Below are 20,706 nucleotides of genomic sequence, written 5' to 3'. Positions count from 1 at the left end.
CTCTAAACGTGCTGGATAATTGCCTAGTTTCTCCCTCTTCTCCTCAGTAAACATTGCACAATCTGGATCCATAATGTTTCCCTCACTGTAAATAAGTCTGTAGTGGTGCTCTTTGCATGGGGTGGTTTTCTTTGGCACAGGAGCTTCTCTATTCAAAAGACAGGCTTGTTATTTCAGAGCTCCACACATCCGCAGCCAAGTGATGTAAGAAAGGTATATCAGATTATATCAGATATTTCTCTTGGAGCAATTTGATTAAGGCTCAGTGTAGCGTTCGTCACTTTGTAACTGAATAGCCAAACATACTCAGTCTGATGTTTCGCCATATTTGGTGCACTGTTGAGGTTGCGTGGAGTTACTGTAGCACCACACAGATGAGGTAAAGAGCAAAGAATTGTCTGCTTGGATAGCTTTGTTTTAAAGCTTCATTTATTTATATTCATTTATTATTCTAAATTGATCTTTTTTGGCTTGTGGTTGGATTGTTGGACTAGGGGAGCCTCTAACAATTATTTTCATTACTGACTAATTTGGAGATTATGTTCAAGAGTAATTGAATAATCTTATAATCTTTTATAATTTCTCATCACAGTTTCCCAGAGCCCAAAGTGACATCTTTCATAATGCTTCCTTTGTCTAACCAACAGTCCAAAACCCAACGTCTCTTCATTTGCTATCATAAATGACAAAGAAAAGCAGCAAATCCCCACATTTAAAAAGTGGGAACTAACACATTTTTGCCATTTTGGCTTTAAAAATTGTTGAACTGATGAATCCTTTATAAAAATTATTGGAAACTTTTTAGATGGGCTAATCAATTAATCGTCTAATCATTGCAGCTCTATGTTGCACAAAATAAGCAGTCTGAGGATGCCATCTTGGGCTCAGGGAAACTGGGATATGCATTATATCAGTGGAGAATGATCATTGGCTGCACTAGCAAAAACAAATTCTGAAACTCTTTGACGTCCACCAGCAGGAGGACAAGATGAGAGTCGTCTCTTGAATTGTGTAAAAGGCAAACAGAGGCACAGAGAGTGATGGCCAGATGAATATAATGGTGGTGGGGATGTTTGGAAGCCATCCAGGCTTAAAATTTGCTTGGGTGAATTAATGTAAGGTTAGACAGCACCACTTTATCTTTTGTGTAATGATGTGTGTTGTATGCAAGGGAGCAGCAAGTTTTGGGGAGAGCCCCCCCCCCCCCCAGACACACACACACACACACACACACACACACACACACACACACACACACTCACACTCTTACAAGCAGTGTGCATCCATACAGAAACATCACACAAAAGACTAAGAATAATGTGACTAATTCCTGAGTATGACTGTCTCTTTTTCCACATGAAAAATTAGCTTAGACTTTAGCATCTTAAAAAGCTGAATTGAGTTATAACACAAATTCCTTTATTGATGACCAAGTGACTGATCTTACACCTTTTTCACCCTCTGTATGTAAGTCTTTAAACACTTTTTCCATCCTAATCTCCTGTGCAGAGTTCCCAAAAGCACTAAACACAAAATGCCAAACAGCTTTGTGCTTAACAGGACTAAAGTAACCATAAACTATGACCTTATGAGAACCAAAGTTTAACAACCTCGCTGGTATGACTCTCACATGGTGAACAACCACGGCATTTCCCTTCCTCTTGCACACTGTAGTATGCGACTCAATGGATCACTGATTCGCTCCAGTAAAGCGCTGTAGCAAGCTTGGCTTCTCATGCCTGCTTCATTGCTCAACCTCACATGCCACCATCACTGTACACCAAAGCTTGACAATGCTTAATGTTTATCTTCAGTGGACCAGTGTGCTCACCAAACATGGTGTTGTTTCAGACGAGGCACGCAGGTTTCAGCCCATGGCAGCATCTAATCTCGTTGGCTAGTTTGATAAGTGTTATTATCAGGTGTTCTGGATGCTTTCACATGCTGTGGCACTCAGCAGCCGCTGACTGCCGTCTCTCGCATGGTGAATGTCAAAGATGCGTCTCGACCAGTTGTGGTTTCCACGCCTTGTATGGACACAGGACCCGGAGGGGTCTTATGAGCTGATTTTCTAAAAAGAGAACTGAAGATGGTTTCAAGAGAAGAATTCCATATGTTTGTGTGAATGTTACTTTTATTCTTATTAGTAAAGAGTGAAGTATAGTAAAGACTGGGGTGGGGCAACTAAATCCAGGCAGGTTTGTGTCATCAGAATACACAGATGGGAGCTTGATTGGACTCTAGTTGCACTTGCAGTGACTTGAAGCTTGACTTGGACTCAAGATTTGGCACTCGTAAGCAGTTATTTTGTTTTTGCCGTGTTAACATTAAGGAAATGTCCGAGGAGCACGAGCTGATTGTTACCTTCTTCATTATTAGCGTTACACATGCAATATTCTGCAAGAACAATGCAATGATGAGCACACCTGTAGCTGCTCAGTCAGTTGTAGTAACCTTCTGTGAAAATAACTCAACGCAAGGCTAAAAAAAGCTAAACGCATCATCTGTGGTTTCAAACTAAAGGATGCAGATTACCGTCAGCGGCTGTGGGCAGTTAGCAAATATGTTTAGCTCAGTATCAGGTATATGATGTTAGCTTGTTACTACCTTTGTAGCTAAGGAGGTTTACCTGATTTATTTGGCATTTGCTTAAAGTTTTAAAAAGTGTGTTTGCCAGCTGCCACTCTTGTTCGTATAGACCCGCTGTAGTTTGCTTCTTGACTGGATATAATATCATATTGTACTGATATAGCCTGTTTAAAGTGATCATATACCAAAAAACTAATCAGTGCTGATGATTGTATGTATGCCATATTTGACTGTATGCCAAAGGATAAATGAGTGATGATCATACAGTACATGCTTTGAATTCCATAGAAATAACTGTGGGTAACTCTGACAGACTGGATGGCATGCAGCATATTATGGAGCACTCAGTACAGCCTTAAGAGACCTGAGAATTGGACATTTGCGTCTCTGTCAAAATATCAAGATTTTACTTACTTATTTAAAAAAACTAAATGATTTGTTGCTTGATCAGCTAGCCAATTAACCAATTGACAGAAAATAAATGAATAGAATCTCTTTTATGATATTGTTGTTTATGGATTAGAGGCTGGAAGACGTCATCTTGAGCCTTAGGGAGTTATTATGATAATTTTTCTGTATTTTATACAGCAAACAATTAATTAAGCACTTGATCAGCATCTTAATCGATAACAACAATATTCATTAGTTTCTTTCCAAACTGTAACAATGAGTTAATTACTGCAGTCATCTGTCAAGCAATGAGTGGCTAAGATTTGCTCCTTGAAGGTTCTTATATGCAAAGATCTGCTACTTTGCTTTGTTTTATATCGAAGTCGCACTAAAACCTGGTCATTTTGGTTTTGGGAATCGGCGATGGCTAATTTTTAACAGCCCAAATAGTTTAATTGACAGTAAAATCATGAGATGGTTTACTCATGGAAAGCATGGAAAATAACTTTTTATTTAATTGAGATTGTATTTTCGGCCTTCTTTGTTGTTGGTGGTGTTGAAGGATTGTGCAATATTAAGAAGCGAGAGAAAGGTGAGGACACGCAGGGCAGGTTGTAAGTAAATGGAATGCATTATAGCTAACCAAGTCACCCAACTAAGCTTGACCTTTGACCTCCTTGCTGTCAGTTTCCCTCCGGCTTACTTGTGTTTATTGAAGTGGAGTCCCTCCCAGCCTCCTCAACCTTGGAGGTCTGCCATCAGACCTCATCTGATTTTTAACAAATGAAAGACCACAGAGCACCATTTTATTGTTTCATTATTGTTTTACTTGAAATCATATTCATATTCATAACAAACCTGGATTTAACAGTGGAATGCAGCAGGAGTTTGAACCTCGTAAAACATCTGCTGATTCTTGTTCCCGTCTGAACATAAACATGTAAGTGGCTCTTTACAAGCACCAGAAGAGAAACAGAATATCACTCAAGCAGAGTTCAGCAAACGCAGCGTGTCTCCCTGGGGTGTAATTGGATTGTACTTGGCCTGCTTTGGGTATCTACCGGTTCCTCTTCAAATAGCAGGTCATGTGGCCAGCGTGACCTTTTCCATGAAGCGATGCAGGTGGGGAGCTGTGCTGCTGGAGAAGCGTGGTGAAACGGAGGGAGGCCACGCTGGTCCCTAACTCAGTAGTGTGGGCACAGTGGTCAGTACTTGTGAGTGTATCTATGAAAAGGGCATGCAGATATATTAACGCTCTGTGACATGAAACGTTATCAGAGGGGAGCCTGGAGGCTAAAGTGGCCATGATAGGGCAAAAAGGAAAACATCTCACGCATTGTTGAAGACAATATACACAGAGATTTAATGTAGACTTGACAGTATTCTCAACATCACAGATATACTGTGAAATATTTACAATAAAAATCCAATTTACAGGCTCACACTCATAGTAAAACCCTGCTCCGTCTACCCGTCTATCTCTGATAGGTAGGAGTTTATTTATAAAAGCTCGGCGCGGATTGTCATCTTATCTTAGCCATTTGTCAGCTGTGCGACAAGGGGTATTTGAAAAGACAACAACAAGGCTTAGCGTCAGGAACGGCTGGCGAAGAATCCTGCTAGACTGATGTGAAAAGAAAAGAAAAGAAAAGTCATGTCAGTCAGGTCACAGATTAAAAAAAGAGCCAGATAGTTAAATATACATACACATGTATATCTACAGTCATATAGAAACTATTAAAACTGACCACGAAGTCTCTTAAATGGTGCTGCTTTTCTTAGTTGTCAGCTTTGAGTTTGCTTTGTAATTAATGACACACTACACAAGTGAAGGAAATGTCAGCTTGTGCTTAGACAGCGTCTGCCATCAGCCGTATTTATGTGCTTGTTCTGTCACCTCCACTTAATATTGCTTACTCACGCGCTATAATTATCCCCCTACGGTATCTCTTCTCTGAACCCTCCTTCGCACTCATTTTTTTAAGATTCTGCACACTTTTTCAGTCGGTAGTTCTCTAATTCATCCAGTTTCTTTTCTCTAAACTCCCCTAAACTCCCCCTCTCCATCCATCTTCTCTCTTGCTCCCTCTCTACACTTATCTATCTGCGTTCCTTTCCATTTCCTTCCCTCCTTTCCTTTTGTCTGTCACACCCTTTTTTTCTTCCCTCTCTCTATCTTGTTCTCTCTCTGTTTCCTCCCTCCCTCTGCCCTGGTACTGTTTATAATCTTCTCCTTTTTCCTATACCACTCCCTCCTTCTTCATCCTGTGGTCTCCCTTGCCAGTTTTAGTCCCAGTAGACAGACTCCTTATCCCTTATCGCCACATACGTTGAAAGCGTGACCCTGAGATCTCTGAACAAAAGGGCCATTTATGGACATGGGAAGAGCTCTGAAGACAGGAGCGAGCCAGGCAGAACGGTAATGAGGAGAAACTTGTCTGTCCGACTATCCGGCTGAGTGCCAACAGCCTGGCCAGCGAGAGTTAGGCATCCGAGGCCAAACTGCTCAAGGTTAGCTTGAAAAGGTGGGACCGAAGTTGAAACTAGCAAAGTGTACGGATCAGCATCAATGGATTAGTCCCTTTAAGGCTCTAACTGGGATAATTTCCTGTTGTGTTGTCCAGCATGGGCTATCTTCTAGGAAAAGTCAAATTAGCTTTACAGAAAAGTAAAGATATAATATGATTAGCTTAAAGCGGAAATGACTTGTCAGTTCATTTATTAGTTGATGAACAGAAAATTGACTTGCTATTCTTTTGACAGCCAGCTATCTGGTAATTTTATCTGGTTTGCATTATTATAAATTGATGAAATTTGAGATTTGAAGATTTCATCTTTAGCTTTTGTAAAATCAGTGAATAAAATATGGCAGCATAAAAATATACCGTAATAACAATTATTTGCACCCCTAAATATGGGATCTTTAAGTGCTGTCACTGATAAACGCACATGAACAGCTGCACATAAAGAGAACATACTAGCAGCAGGTTTACGTTCCCTTCATGGAGAGGATGACTGAGTATCTGCTGTTGTTTTTGTCTCCATTTTCCCCGGGCACTTTAACCTTCTGCCCACCCAACCTCAAAACCAAACAGTCTAAGGTATCCACTCGGGCAGGCGGCAACAAAGAGAGTCCAGGAAAAGGCAGAGGAGGACTTGGCCGATTAGTTCGCGATAATGAGCACTTTGGAATGTTAAGTCCATTCATTGAGACTCATCAGATAAAAGAAAGGAAGAAGAGAGCAAACTAATATGAAAGATTGGGATGAAGTCTAAGTTGACGGCCAAGGAGTCAAACTGATGTACAGCTGACAATCTGCAAATGAGTCTCTCTTCCCTTCCACACATCATCTAAATGACATCTTAGGGCCATATTATTATCAAAAACGGTTTTTTTTTTTTGTTTTTTTTTTTAAAAAAAGGAAAAAGAGCATGTGTGTCATTAAGACAGCAGAGTGTTCTTTTCCTGGTTACATTTAAAACAAGGGAAGCTGTTATGGAGAGGGGAAGAAAAGAGCAAAAGGAGGGGGGGAAATTCAGTGAAGTGGGCCCTTGCCTGCTTTTCCTAGGTCATTTGTTTTAAATGTCTTTTAAAGGTTAACCTGTTGGAACATTTACAGGCCGTCACTGAGCTGTAATTGTTGGTCGAAAGCACTTGTGGGAGAATGAGACTGACGATTAAAAAAAAAACACTCTTAGAGCTTAACCGTGACGCTTTGAGTGTAGTCAACCTCACAGTTGACCCCAAACCTACACAATGACCCCACGACCTCTGACCCCAAATGTGAAACTTGACCTGTTTAACCCTGGAGATTAACAGACAAACGGAGTCATCCATTTATGGTCGTTTGACACCTCACAGGGCCTGCGATCTCTCACTCTTCACATTCTCCGACATGGAAGATGAAGGGGGAAAAAAAAAAAACCTTGTGAGAGGATGATGGAGAGCGGTGCCAACACAGAGCAGCGACAACTCAGATTGCAATGGAGTGTGGGAGTCTGTCAGTTACTGTTTTTAATAACGCTGCACTCGACTGATGCAAGAAAACTCAACTTGCCCTGAGCTCACATGGGCTTATGGGTAGACTTTGATTTTTGCTTGGTCACAGTGAACCAAGACTTGTGTGTGCATTTGAAAGCAACTCGTGTGGGTTTACAATGAAAGATTCCTTTTTTTTATGATTTCATATTCAGGTAATTGCAGCTTTGTTGCGTGTACACACATGCTACAATAGGCTACTGTACCCTCTCTTTCTAGGCTTCAAGGTTAGAGCTGCCTCCTTCCGTATCTGGCTCGAAGGACCTCTATCTGTTCACTTGGCTGTCAAGCACACACACACACACACACACACACACACACTCACACACGCACAAGGAGGTAGAAAGAAACACAAAGTAATCATCTCACATCTCACAAAGGTCGTGTCCCTTATTTCAGCCAGAATGAACAGTCAATTAAAGTCAGAGCAAATATCTGAGAAAGTCACACAGACTATAATGAGGCATTTCAGGCAATAGGTGTAACACGTCTTCAAAGTCTACAACGCAGGCTGAATAGAAATGACACATGAATAAGTTGCTAGGTCACTTAATTAGACAAATCAAGTAGCTTTTGTAATGGCTGGCAAATTGCATTCTGTGCTGGAGAAAATTCAGAATACTTTAATGCAGGTTTTGAATGCTGTTCCAGCCAGCTATTGTTCCAGCTATCAGGTTGTGCTGTCAATTTTGCCTCTGCTAATTAAAGCTTCATGACATTTAATAATGGGTAGGCTCTTTGGTTAAAGGTTAGTCTCTTGGTTTCAGGGCTTAACAAACTTTTCCCTTTTTCATTAGCGACACCAAAAAAGTAAAAAAAATAAATAAAAACGTCATTCGGGAGCTGATATTTTTAGCACCAGATGTTTGGCTCAGTGCTAAATTTGTCATCCTTTGTAATTTTGCTCCTTCGTTGGGCTCATTTAAAGGATAATTTTGGTCCATTACAACTTGGATCTTGTGTTTCTAAGTTTGGCCATCATGTCTATTGGCAGCATTGTATTCACACTGTGAACTGATGAGATCTCAGAACACAGCAACATCACTACAGCAGGTCAGACAAGGGTTTAAACAGAAGCAATCAGAAGTTCCAAACTTATTTGGAGGTGAAAGCAAACATTGTAAACATTCAGACCCACTTCCTGGTTCTAATTTGACCTGCCAAGCTTGTCAGTGATGGATTGTTGCACATTTTGGTGTGTTCACTTTCAGTTTTACTTCAGATGAACTGGGCTGGATAATCTGACTCAACCACTGGCTTGTTTGGAACCTGTATGATATACCTACTTTGATAACATTGGGATTTTTCACTAACATTTTATCGACAAAATGATTAACAGAAAATGAAATGAAGATGAACCGACGGAAATACTAAATAGTTGTTTGCAGCTTTAGTTCTCAGATCTCAGAATTTACTTTGACGATTACAGTGTCATCAGAACAGATCTTAAAGTGCAGTCCAAGTTGTGATTAACCAGTTGTCCTTTAAGATAACACCTCAGTCATGTTGTTGAATGTTGTTGTGAGCACAGACCCCCTCACCCCTCCTTCTTTGGCCTTAGGGTGGCACCAGCAAACCTTCAGGTGCAATGATACAGTATCAATAAGGTGATGACCTCATCTGGGGCTCGGGGAGTCAAGGATCTCTGATTAGAGGTACATTGATCCCCTGGGACTTGCTGCAGAAGTGGCCTTAATAAGATCTGATGTTTTTGGCCGGGGGCTCCACACTCTGCTGTGCTTTGCTAAGGCGTTGCCAGGGAACTGCACTGGTAGCCGGCTGTGAAGTACTCAGCTGGTTTGTGGTAGGTAGAGACTGCTGTTGGTGTGTGAGCACGCCATAAATGGTGAATGATTCAACACTCAGCACTATGGAAATGTAGGTATGTGACTCACTAAAAACCAATAAAACAATACTTCTAAAACCCAATAAAACAGTGGAAGAGGGTTTATCTTTGCTCTTTTATGATACTGGAGAATCTGCTGAACCCCTGACTTGACCTTCAGTTTAGTTTAATACTTCATGAAACTTTGATGCCTCACCTTACCTGGCGACAACATGTTTACAACTCTCTCTGCCTTTCCGAGCTCGTCTTTAAGCAGCATAAATAAAGACTGATACTGTAATCAACAGCAGATGTCTGCAGGACAGAGCTGTTGACGCATTTGCCTGTGAATCATCCCGTGTCCAGTGTGTTCAGTCAGCTCCACTCCGGACACGCGGCGAACCGATCGTATATCACAACAGCTGATGTCAGGAAGTCTCAGGAATGAGGTTCGACACAGGCAAGAATGTCCTATTGTTCTGAGCTGTCTCATTGTGTTCTGTGTTTGTCCTAACTTGTGCAGCATTTCTAACTCTTGAGTGTCTATTACCTCATTACTAAACATAAGAGTTAAATCATAGATGGGCTCTTTGATGACTTGACAAAGAAGAGTTAGATGTGTGCCAAACTCCAGTTTCCAGTCCAATTTGATAAAATGCTGAAGTCTACTATCTAAGTGTAATCATCATGTCAAAATAACCTGTGTTATTGCTAAAATCTTCTTTGAAAAGTCAGTGTATTTGAGTTGCAGTGATTCAGGTGTTCGGTTTCAACTTAAACCCATCCATCCAAGTGAAACAAAGAGACTTGAAAGTGAAATATCAATCTGTCTTCTGAACAGAAGAAGCTAGTACAACATTCAACAATAGATCTTTTGATTCTAGCATTATTTTGGTATTTTTTTTTAACATGCAGCTGTATCAAGCGAAACCAGTACCTGATAGAAATTTAAAACCAACAGCACTGATGCCAGTTGTTGTGACTCGGTTGTCAGCTTTTAAAAACCTTTTGGGATTTTTAGCTTCAGCAGTCCCTTTATTTTTATTGCAATTTTTTTTTTTTACCAGCACAGTATGAGTTTTATCAGCCTCAACAGCTGTCAGGGACTGCCCTTGCTCGTGTCTGATTGATACCATCCTGCTCTGACTCCATGTTCCCATGTAACTCCATATAAGGAGACCCTCTAAAAGAGTTTATTTAAACAGAATCGTCAGAGACAGAGCCCAGGGATGGCCCTGCAGGGTTCAGCTAGGCTCAGATAAGATAAGATAAGAGCAAAGGTGAGAAAGTCGGCGAACTGAGATTTGTTGGCTGGACGGCCAGGTTGGCACTTTCCAACTATTGCTCCCTCAGTTGCTAAGCTCCTTTGTTTGTGTGTTGCTCTGACTTTGGCATCAGCGGTGCGTATCAGGTTACATGTGGGAATGAGGTGTAGTGTTAGTTCAGCAGTTCCTTTGTACCCCCGTGTTGTGAATCTCCTATCTGATGAATCTGGGAGCTTTGAATCTACTCTGTGTAATTGCATATCTACAGTTTTATTCTAGCTTCAGCCTTAAATATAATCACAATATTGAATAATGGAATTACAGAGCCACACACTGACATGAGTGTGGGGTTTGTTGGACGTCTTTGATGCACACGGTCTATTGTTGATTTCCCGTGTGCTAATGCAATTATCTTCTTACACCCGGGCAACTTCAGTTGGATGATAATTCATGATATGAGGTGTGATTAGTGCCTGTGTAAATAATAGAATTAGCTGACAGTAAATGTATCTATAATTTCATATTTGTCCCAGTTGTTTTTGTACCACTTTATTGGATTTTTCAGTATTTTGTAAAGCTTAAGCGAGGCGCAAGAAATAAAGCTGTTGTGATAGTGGAAGACACATGTTGTATTTTATAGGAAGAAATACCTGTGTTAACAACTCTTTCCTGTGCTGACCCTTTATTAAGGACAGACACAATTACATGTAACGAATAGAATCTCCCTGTTTCACCACCTCCATAATGTAACCAGATCTGCATTCATAAGCTGTGACAGGACGTCTCAGCACCTGTGTCTTGTAGCGCTGCTATGTCTGTGTTTACTAAATTGTGCAGTTGGTGCTAATGTGTCTGCATATGTTGAAAGAACTACTGCTGTTCACACAAGCCTTTTTAGACATTGTGTTATTTAAGAGGGTGACACTGGTGGTGTGCAAAAATGAAAAGAGATTGGCTGCTCACACTGACAGCTTTGGCCAACTTACTTTGTCAAACTGTTTGTGTGCCCTAAAAGTACCCACATTATTGTAACACAAAGCCATTTTGCATGGAAACCAGGTTGCCACTAAGAAGAACTTTTGTAACATGCTATTTAGAACATTCCTTATTTTTTTCTTGAAGGCATAGGAGCATCAATTTTGGGTGATACCCTTAATAATTTTGTTGCTGAGAAGATGGATACCCCTCTTGTTTGCATTTATATTAGTATCAGGCTGGAGCTAGCAGCCATTTAGCACATACTCACATAATGCTAGCTCCCTTAAAAACCACGATGTGTAATTTAAACTGTTTTTGTATGGATTAAAGAATAAAAACAAGATGTTGATTAGAGAGCTTTAGAGGTGCTGGTCAGTGGATTTTGTTACCCTTTGACAGGGCCAGATTTGCTGGTTCCCTGTTTCTGGTCTCTTGCTAAGTTAAGCTAACTGGCTCCTGGCTGGTATTTACTTATTTGGTCTTTTCCTTTTGGATAGATAGATAGATAATTTATTGATCCTGAGAGAATACTTTATTGATCCCAAGCGAAATTCAAGAATAGAATAGAATAAATAAGCCAGTTTTTTACAAAAGTACATTCTGTATTACCACCTCTGTTGTTTCAATTAGACGGTTTCAGTTTGACATTTGAGTGGCAACCGCACTCTTCATAAGTTACATTCCAAATTAATATTTCAAATTTATCCCTTTTCTCAACACATGCAGTTCATCAGATGAGTTCACCCCAACCCACACGCTATCAGCTGTCTGTTACTCAACAGTGTCATGAGCCTTGTTTTTTTGTGTTTTTTTTTTTAATCTCTTAGTGTTGACATTGAGGTTGTAGGAAACATGCAGCATGCAGTTTAAAATGCTAGCTTTAGATGTTTGCTTTTTCCAGCATGGCTGTAGATTGAGATTTGCTTACTAAAAATACAGGTCTTTCAGTCTAAAATTACCTTTTGACAAACCTAAACTTTACCTGCCGTACACCTAGAGTCTCTATCTCGTAATGAAAACAACAACTTCCTTCTTTTTTCTGCGCCTGAGAGTGCAATTTGGAGTCACTCTCATGTTACTCCCACTGTGGTTTTCCACCTTCTCTGACTCAGTACTGCCACAACAATTAAATTTTCCTTTAGTCTCTCTCCCTCTTTTTTCCTAACATATACATTGTAATTCCCAGGCAATGCCAGCTCAAGTTGCAAGTTTAAAAGTTCAAATGTAAAACAGAGGCTAGAGCTGCGAGGGAGGATTGCCATAAAACACAGCAGGCTGCAGATTACACAGGAGGACACAATACATGTACTGTAGGAAGGTGTGTGTGTGAGTGTATTTGCCGAGCTGAAAGACATCCCTATCAGTGTTTGAAAAGTCTATCTTTTAGTGTCAAGCCAACCCTAGAGAACTATTTAACTCCTGTTCTGTATCCTTTTCCTCAATACCTCATCTGTTACTGTCAGGTATGCGAGGTAGCTATTTATAACCACTGGAGGTTAATGAAAAATACATGATCTCTTTCTTGTCTTCCTCAGGTCCGAACGCTATTTGTCAGTGGGCTACCACTGGATATTAAGCCGCGGGAGCTCTATCTCCTGTTCAGACCATTTAAGGTATGTTTGTATGTTTTAAATGGATGGGCTGCAGCTATTCTTAGCAGCTTTTCTTTCCAGCAGTCAATGGGACCTCCATTAATGGTGATGAAATAAACGGCAATGGAAACTCTCCCGCAAGGTTCAAGTGTCTGTGTTCCTAAAGCCGAGGTTCAATCACATCTTGATCCGCGGGAAGCTTATGTGTGCGTGTCTCTCATGGAAAAATGGCTCGCTGCCTGCTATACAAAAACAAAGCTATTTGCTTCAGCTCAGAAAGCTTCACTTTGTCCCAGGCACAAAGAGTCCTAGAGTTTAGTTCAGTTCAGGTGAGTGCATGCAGATGTAGGGAGCTTTTTGGACCATCGCCCTAGAATAATGCACTTTAATGGTGCAGCAGCAAAGTTAAAGTGAATAATGGGACAATTGCTATGCATCTAACCTCTCTTAGATAATGCTTATAGTATGTACTCTGAGTAAATGGCTTATATCATGAGCAGTAAGTCTCGATTAATCAGGTAAAACACAACAATGAGTCCGTAAGGTATTCATAAGAACTCTTTGACTCAACCGAGCTCAGTCAGTGGTGACCCTGCAGAGCAAAAAACTTTTTACTAAATGCAAGTGCTATAATGCAATATTTTGTCACAAAATTATATTTAGCAAAACTGTGCTCACTAGAACCTTTAAAATATTGTGTTCTTTTCATCAAATTAAAGCTCTTGTCTTTGTTAATCTTTCTTTCAGGGCTATGAAGGCTCCTTGATAAAACTCACTTCTAAACAGGTATGCTACAAGACGCCCTGATACTATACAAAGAAACTAAAACTACACAAATGTTTGAAGGCGTCACTCAATCTCTCACCATGCTGTCACTGTTTGTATCACCCAACTTCTTGCTCATCAACACCTTTAATTTCTTGTCTCTCCTTTGTCCTACCCCCCCCTCCCCGGTGTTATCAGCTTGTTGATTATGTAGGATTAGCACCCTTTGTCAGGAGGTACCTGGAATACTGGAATAGAAAAAAAAAACATTACTGGAGGGAAGGGTAGGGGAAAAAGCGTTGCACTAACTTGCCTCTGGCAGTCGGATAGTATGCTTGTAGTCGCAGACAAGCAACTCCGGTGGGATGTGCTGGGATGGGAAGGGAGACGGGAAAAGAATTTTGAGGTGTCAAAGCGAACGCTTTGACAAGAGCAGTACTGACGGTTGAGTTTTGCCTCAAGGGGCACAGGACTGAAAATGAGCTCAGCTGGCAGGTGTCCACATCCAGAGTTAAGCAATTTAGCTTCATGTCAGTGTACTTTTCACCACATCACACTGTTTCGCATAAAGACATGACATGCTCATTAGAAGGGGTTTAGGGCGATTTAGATAGCGGTGAGTGTAATACCTCTTAAACTAAGAACAAAGGAAAGCTTTTTTTTTCCAGTGGTGAAATTTCTTCAATAAGTAAAATCCATTTGCATCATTTGGGATTTTCCCCTTTTTTTGGTTCACTGCTTACAGGCGGTTAACAACTATTCTCATATACTTCTTACATTTGAACACATTTAACTCAAGTTCAGCTTTCTTATTAGGAAGAGGGTGTTGCTATAGGAGAACTGTTAAGGCCTTGTTGTTTTTTCTAACCTTGCACCTCACTGTGTTGTGTCTAATGCTGTAGCTAATGAGTATTCTTCTCTGTTAATCTGTCAATTCTTTTCCCACACTTGTCAGTTCGTTGCGTGGTCTGTAAAATGTCAGAAAACAGTGAAACGTGCATGAGATTCCCATACCCTAGACACCATTGTCTTATAGGTCTGTAGGTCTTGTTTTGTCTGATCTGTAGTCCAAAATACAAAAATATTCTGATTACAATAATAGAAAATAGAAAAAGACAGACAATTATTGACAATTATTAAGAACTGACCTCTTGTGGTTTTACTTCTTGCTCTGCTGTAGCAATGCTCAGGTGTACTCCAGAACCCTGTGATATCACTGTTTAATGTGGTTACAGGTGTACAGGTACAACACTTGGTCATGGCGCACACCAACACTACACCTGTCATCCACTTATGGGTATGGTGGTGTGCAGTACTCTCCAGTTTGGTGTTAAGTAAATCTTTAAATTGTCATCAAATGCTTGTTTAATGTAATACTGATCAAGTTAAATGATGAATTGTTGTGGCTGTAATTGTGGTGATTTTTACTTAATCTAAAGGCTGCATTGGCCTCCACTTAACCTGCAGGATTCTGGATTTCACAATCTAGAAAATGTGGTTTGTGCAGATATTTCTCTTTTTGTTCTGCCTGTTTAATGAATAAGCGAAACACTCAGCAACTCTTTGTGCACTTTGGTCTCTCTTTGCACTTCCCCACCTTGCCTCATACTTTCATAATTGCCATTTTCCTCAGGACAAATGTCAGCTGATGCTTATGTTTAGGACTCACAAAGGGCTGTACAACATTCCTCAGGCTTGTCTTTGTTTTGTGCGACTCTCCTCCCGACTCATGACAATGGCGATGTAAATCAATTGATCTCCGTCTCCCTCCCAGTCTGAGAACAAGCAGCCATCTCCATATATAGCAAGAGCCAGATCTCAGACCTTTTCTATTTATATTCCTCTTACGCTTCCCTCTCCTGACGTCTTCACTTAGTCCCTCTTTCCTTTTTTTTCATGTTTCTTTTTTTCTAATTGTTCAGAATTCCCATAACCCTACACTGGTTTTTCAGATCACACGCAGCAGTACTACCCCATGGGATGAACAAGTTTAGAGACACCCCCCCACCCACCCATACACCCCCAACCCCACCGCACCTCCTCCCAACATCCCCATCCGCACTCTGCAGAAATGTGTATTCTTTGTTTGTAGCTGCAACAGCACTTAGAAATCTGACAACCAAACCCCTGCATCCCTGTGTTTTTTTCCTGCTTTTCCCCTCTCATCTTTTGCTATTGCAGGCACAGGCTCCAGAGTGACATCTCCAAAATATGAAAGAATCTTTGGTGAAATAGACAAGAATATATTGCATGGCTTTCCACTGACTGTCTTGTTCAAGGAGGTCTTGGACCTCTCCCCTCACTTTTTTTTTTATTTTATTCTCACCTTTAACTTCAAAATTCCCATTCTCAACCCACTTGTCTTCTCTACTTCTTCTCCTCTTTCAACCCCCCCCCCCCACACACACACGCCTCTGTTACACTCAATCCTACATGCACTTTCTCTCCCACATTGCCCATATTTGGGCAGAGGGGAGCTGAATGATGAACTCTTCTACAGTGTAAGCGTTCAGCCTCAATTTCTCTCTCCCGCTCTCTGTCTATGTCACCAGTGTTTTATAAACAGGACAAGAGTGAGGTAGAGAGAGACAGAAATGGGGGGGGGGGGGGGTGTTGTGCATGATAAAAAAAAATAAATAAATAAAAAAAGAACAACATGTCTAAGTCACTCAGACAGAAATGCCGACTCAGTATTCTGCCTTAAACCATGTTTCTTTCTTTTGTTCTGTCTTCTTGTCTCCCCAGCCAGTGGGGTTTGTCAGCTTTGACAGTCGATCAGAGGCGGAGGCTGCTAAGAATGCCTTGAACGTAAGTGTCATGCCCCCTTCGTGCTCCTCTCAAGCACCAGCTCTGCGATTGTATATATTGTGTGATGACTTGAAATTGCATTTTTCTGCCTTCTGTGCAAATGCATCTGGTATCAGGGAAATTCCTGCATGTGATTTTGCATGTGAAATGCCAGTAAAGGAAGTAAAGACAAACAGATCATGGCTGCTCTCAATGCCATATGTCTGCATGCTTGTGTTAGAATAAATAAAGCCTTTTTCTAAAACCATTGCCGTGGATCCTGCAAGGTTAGGAGGGAAAATTAGCTCTTCTTCCACATATAAATAGAAAATATTGATCTTGGGTTTAATTTTAATCTCACTTATTTCAGAAGGTAGGCTCAGTAGAAAGCCTTGATGAAGCAGACTCAAATATGAAACAGAGCCCATCCTCACAGGGTTTTATTCAGCTCGCTTGAAACAAAGTACAGATAGACGGTAATGAACAACAGCTCTCACACAGCTTTAGTTTCCCATTGTTTTTTTAACCTGTCTAGATATGCACTACCCTGCTATTGCTTCTCAAGTTTTTGTTGATCCTGTTGTCACTGACAATGATCAGTTTTATCATCCTCCTAAAGTGGGACCGTGACAACACCAGCAGAGTCTGTCAAGTTTCATATTGGAGCGCATCAAAGGCAGTGCAGAGAGTTGAAGAAAGGATAAAAATTATCATCTTATTATGAGCCAACAATAGTCTGACTGTTTTCGTAGAATCACTCAGTGGGGCTGAGAATTGAGCAGTGCTTTTGTTTTTTCGGGGGAAAGCTATGTCCCTGGGGTCATATGGAGATGAGCCAGATTTTGCAAACATCTATCTGCATATTGAAAGACAGAGAAAACTGAGAGAAGCAGGGGACTTGTTTCCCGTCATAGTTCTGCTGTATTTTACGAGTGCATATAGCTTCCAAAATAGCACTTGATTCTCTCAACAGTGACATTGCAACACTTCCAGTCACCACCAAAACAATACATGTAGAAGTGCTGAGAAGTTAAAAAAAAACACAACACATTTAAAGGTAGAGATTCAACACAGTTCAAATGTGCTCAGGCCTCATTATATCTATGCACCTTATTATACCTCTGCAGCCCCGACTGACAGAAGCTGCGAATGCACTGAGCCAAGGCAATCCTAGTTAATTCCCTCCCCTTCATGAGAAGAGTCATCCCTCGCTTGTTTCAGCCCAGCTTTGCCCTAGCCTGCTGGGACGAGCTGAGAAAACCATCCTCGTGGCTTCTCGCTTTACTCTTGACTACTTTTCTCCCCCATTGATCTGACCCTCCATGTTTCCTTGCATGTCTTTTACAGGCAATCGAATGAGGTTAATTAGAGGGTGCTTATAGTTGCCGGTGAAATTTTTTTCTGGCCTGGTTGCTTTCACAGCAGGCAAACAAATAACTGCTTTGTTTTGGGATAGCGAAGACCTTTGTTTATGTGGCATTCCTTATTTTTCCTCAGGCGAGGGTAATTGAGAAGAAAAATTATTTGGACTACTGCACATGTGGAGGTTTTTGATGTAGAGACAAACAACCTTTTCCTTAGCTTGTAATGAGCACTGCTATGTCAGAAGGCTTTTAGCACTGGCATCTCAAGAATTTGCCAGAATTTTTGGCCCACTTCAAGCGTTGTTGCTTACAGTCAGGGCGAATGGTGGATTTGATGTCATGATATTAAGTTACAGTTTGAAAGTTCAGTAGGGAGCATAGCAAGGGCTTTGTGGTTTCTTGGCCTACGGCGTAAATGACATCATACGTTCGCCAGGTTTGTGTCATCAGGCTGTGATTTTCAATTGCGAGTGTCACCCATCATCACAGGTGTAGAACCAGTATATCACTCTAATCCACAGTGAGCCATTTATAGCAGGCTTCAAAGTCTAAGCAACTGAAAATGTCCTCTCACCGCCAAGAATTCAGCAGTATATTCAGTCACAAAATGCTGAAAGATGAAAGTATATGAAATGACAATTTCAGATCTCAGCAAGGTCCCACTGGACGTCTAAACAATACACAACAAGGCTGAGAATGCACAAGCTGAAGACATGAATGATAACTAACTCCTCGGTGGTCTAAATTAGTCTGTTTCATCACTACTTCAAGGCGCAAGACAGCAAGACAGCAAGTCTATCAGTTGTTCTCTTTTATTTGTAACATCACCACTTCAGCGGTGAACAAATAATAAATCAGGTTGTTTCAGGAATGGTTGCTAAAGCCAAGTATGACTGTCCAAATGTGTAACATTGTTAATAGTCAACATGTGGTGAACCCTAGTCTTGCTCAGCAAAGACATTGAGCAACCTTCCAGGAAAACCAAGGATGTCTAAGAACTCAAATTAGCACATTAAACAACATAAACATGCTAAAATCCTAAAATATATGAATTGAAATACTCAGTGTTAAAGAATACATTAAAATAAAGAACATCTACAAATTTGTTTATAGAACCAAATGGTTTTCTTTCCACAAATAATTCTTCCACTTGTATTGACACAGATGAGGAAATGAAGAAGTTAGAAACTTGTGTTTGAAACAGTTTATTAATGCAGCATAGCCAAAGCAAAAGCAGAAACAGAAACGAAAGCAAAACTGTATAATAAAAAAATCTCTACACAAAACAATACAATAATCAGTAAACCGAGCAAGACCATATAATACTTGACCTTTCTGTTTATGATTATATAGTTATATGAAAGCTTACTAGGAAGCAAAATTTTTTGCTGACACATCTGTCTTTTTGATCTCAGGGGGTCCGGTTTGATCCAGAGATCCCCCAGACCCTGCGACTGGAGTTTGCCAAGGCCAACACCAAGATGGCCAAGAACAAGCTGGTTGGCACCCCCAACCCCCCTCCCTCCCAGCAGAGCCCCGGGCCACAATTCATCGGCAGAGACCCATGTGAGTACTCCGACCATTCGTCCGCCTGTCCCTGAGCTCGTTTCGCTTTTTGTCTCTGTTGCTGCTTCCTGTGACCATTAGTTTCACTTGTTTGAGGTGACTGGACAGCTGTTTCCCTTTGGCATTTCATTGCCATTAGCAGAGGAGTGTTTGTGCTTCAGCTGGGACTGCACGTGAAAAAATGGAGTTTGACTTGGCTGCTCATCTCTGGAAAATAGATTTTTTTTTTCTGTGAATGGTGTTGTGCTCATTGAAACATTGTCATCCCAAGCATAAATGGTATTTCTATTGGCAATTTATGTTATTAATGTTAATTCTCTTCTGGAGTCTAATCGAGAACCAAATATGGATGCTCTCCAAGTGTTCATGTCAAGCGTTTCTTTGAAATTTCACTTCTGTCAAAATTAGGCTAAGTTGATTAGAGTTCACCCCCTAGATGTCATGCCTCCCTTTAGATTAATGATTCATAAACAGTGCATGTTCACTGTTAACAGATGTTCTAATTATTTGGACTTAAGCTGTGAGTACCAGACGTATCTGGAATTTGCTCGTTCATCCCTGTGCTTCTTGTTTTCCATTTGGTTAAATATTTTTCTAAGGAGTTAAGGATTCTCAAGATTCAGTCATTGATAGTTGAACATAGGCCAGCTGTGGTCGTGCATTTTTCCTAAATGACCAAAGTGCTCTTATCTTGGATCTTTTCTTTGCCAGAAAGAGGGTGTGCACTTGAGGCCCCGGTGGAAAATGGAAGGAAACGATTAATGAATCCATGACGTAATCGCCAGGAGAGAGATTGCTGTCATTTCCTGATAAGAGATGTTTAAATCAGCCATTTTTTTCTGATCATGCTACGATAAACACTCAGCAGGAGACACAGAGAGCACAGGGAAAATGCTCCTTAAAGTTGTGCAGCTATCTGATGATGGTTCTGTCTCTGTACACTTACTCTGTGCCGCTCTGCACTGTCACCTGCCTCTTCACTCCAGCGCTACGCCCTTTTTTCACAATCACTTTGTACTCGACTCAGTGAGTAAATTATCCTATCTGAGATGGTTTCCTCTCATGTTATCTTGAATTAAGCCAGTTTCTACCCATTTACAAGATATTGTGCTAAGCACCGAGCCTAAAGCTATGTCTCAGGCAAAATGTCAGCAATCCTCATCAGTAATTGTGCCATTTAGATGACTGGAAAAAAGTTAAGAAGCAGCTTTGCTCTTTAAATGCAGTGTAGACCTATATAATTGTAGTATTTTAACTATGATAAGAGAACAAGCTAACATCAGACCACTTTGCTGGTTAGCTTACTTTTTATTCATATTTCAGACTGTATTTTTTTCAGTTAAATTTACTAATGAAAATGTTTTTAAAATGAGGAATAACTGATATGCTTGACAAATGGTTGTCTTGAGTACCGCTAACTGGGTTTCTTGGAGTGTAAACAAATCCAATGAAGAGCAGTACAAGGCTGGAAAAAGGCTTAAACTCAAATAGATTCCACACAGTTTCTAACGATGTTCAAACCTAGAGAAATCTACAATGCTATTCA

The 20,706-nt window shown here is 40.7% G+C and overlaps 1 protein-coding gene across 4 annotated transcripts in view; it reads left to right on the top strand.

Annotated features, from left to right (window-relative positions):
- The window catches only part of LOC124054367 (RNA-binding protein with multiple splicing-like), a 36,465-nt gene that overhangs the window by 1,375 nt on the left and 14,384 nt on the right, over positions 1-20,706 (top strand). For all 4 annotated transcript variants that reach the window (XR_006842364.1, XR_006842363.1, XR_006842362.1 and 1 more), the window contains exons 2-5: positions 12,622-12,699; positions 13,426-13,464; positions 16,189-16,251; positions 19,010-19,160. Coding sequence is in view for 1 of the 4 variants with exons in the window: in XM_046380258.1 (XP_046236214.1) it covers positions 12,622-12,699; positions 13,426-13,464; positions 16,189-16,251; positions 19,010-19,160 (331 nt within the window). In the remaining 3 variants the exon portion in view is untranslated. The remainder of the gene's footprint in view (positions 1-12,621; positions 12,700-13,425; positions 13,465-16,188; positions 16,252-19,009; positions 19,161-20,706) is intronic.

Source organism: Scatophagus argus, chromosome 23, assembly GCF_020382885.2.
Source record: "Scatophagus argus isolate fScaArg1 chromosome 23, fScaArg1.pri, whole genome shotgun sequence".
Classification (NCBI taxonomy): domain Eukaryota; kingdom Metazoa; phylum Chordata; class Actinopteri; family Scatophagidae; genus Scatophagus; species Scatophagus argus.
This window is presented reverse-complemented; position numbering and strand designations above follow the sequence as displayed.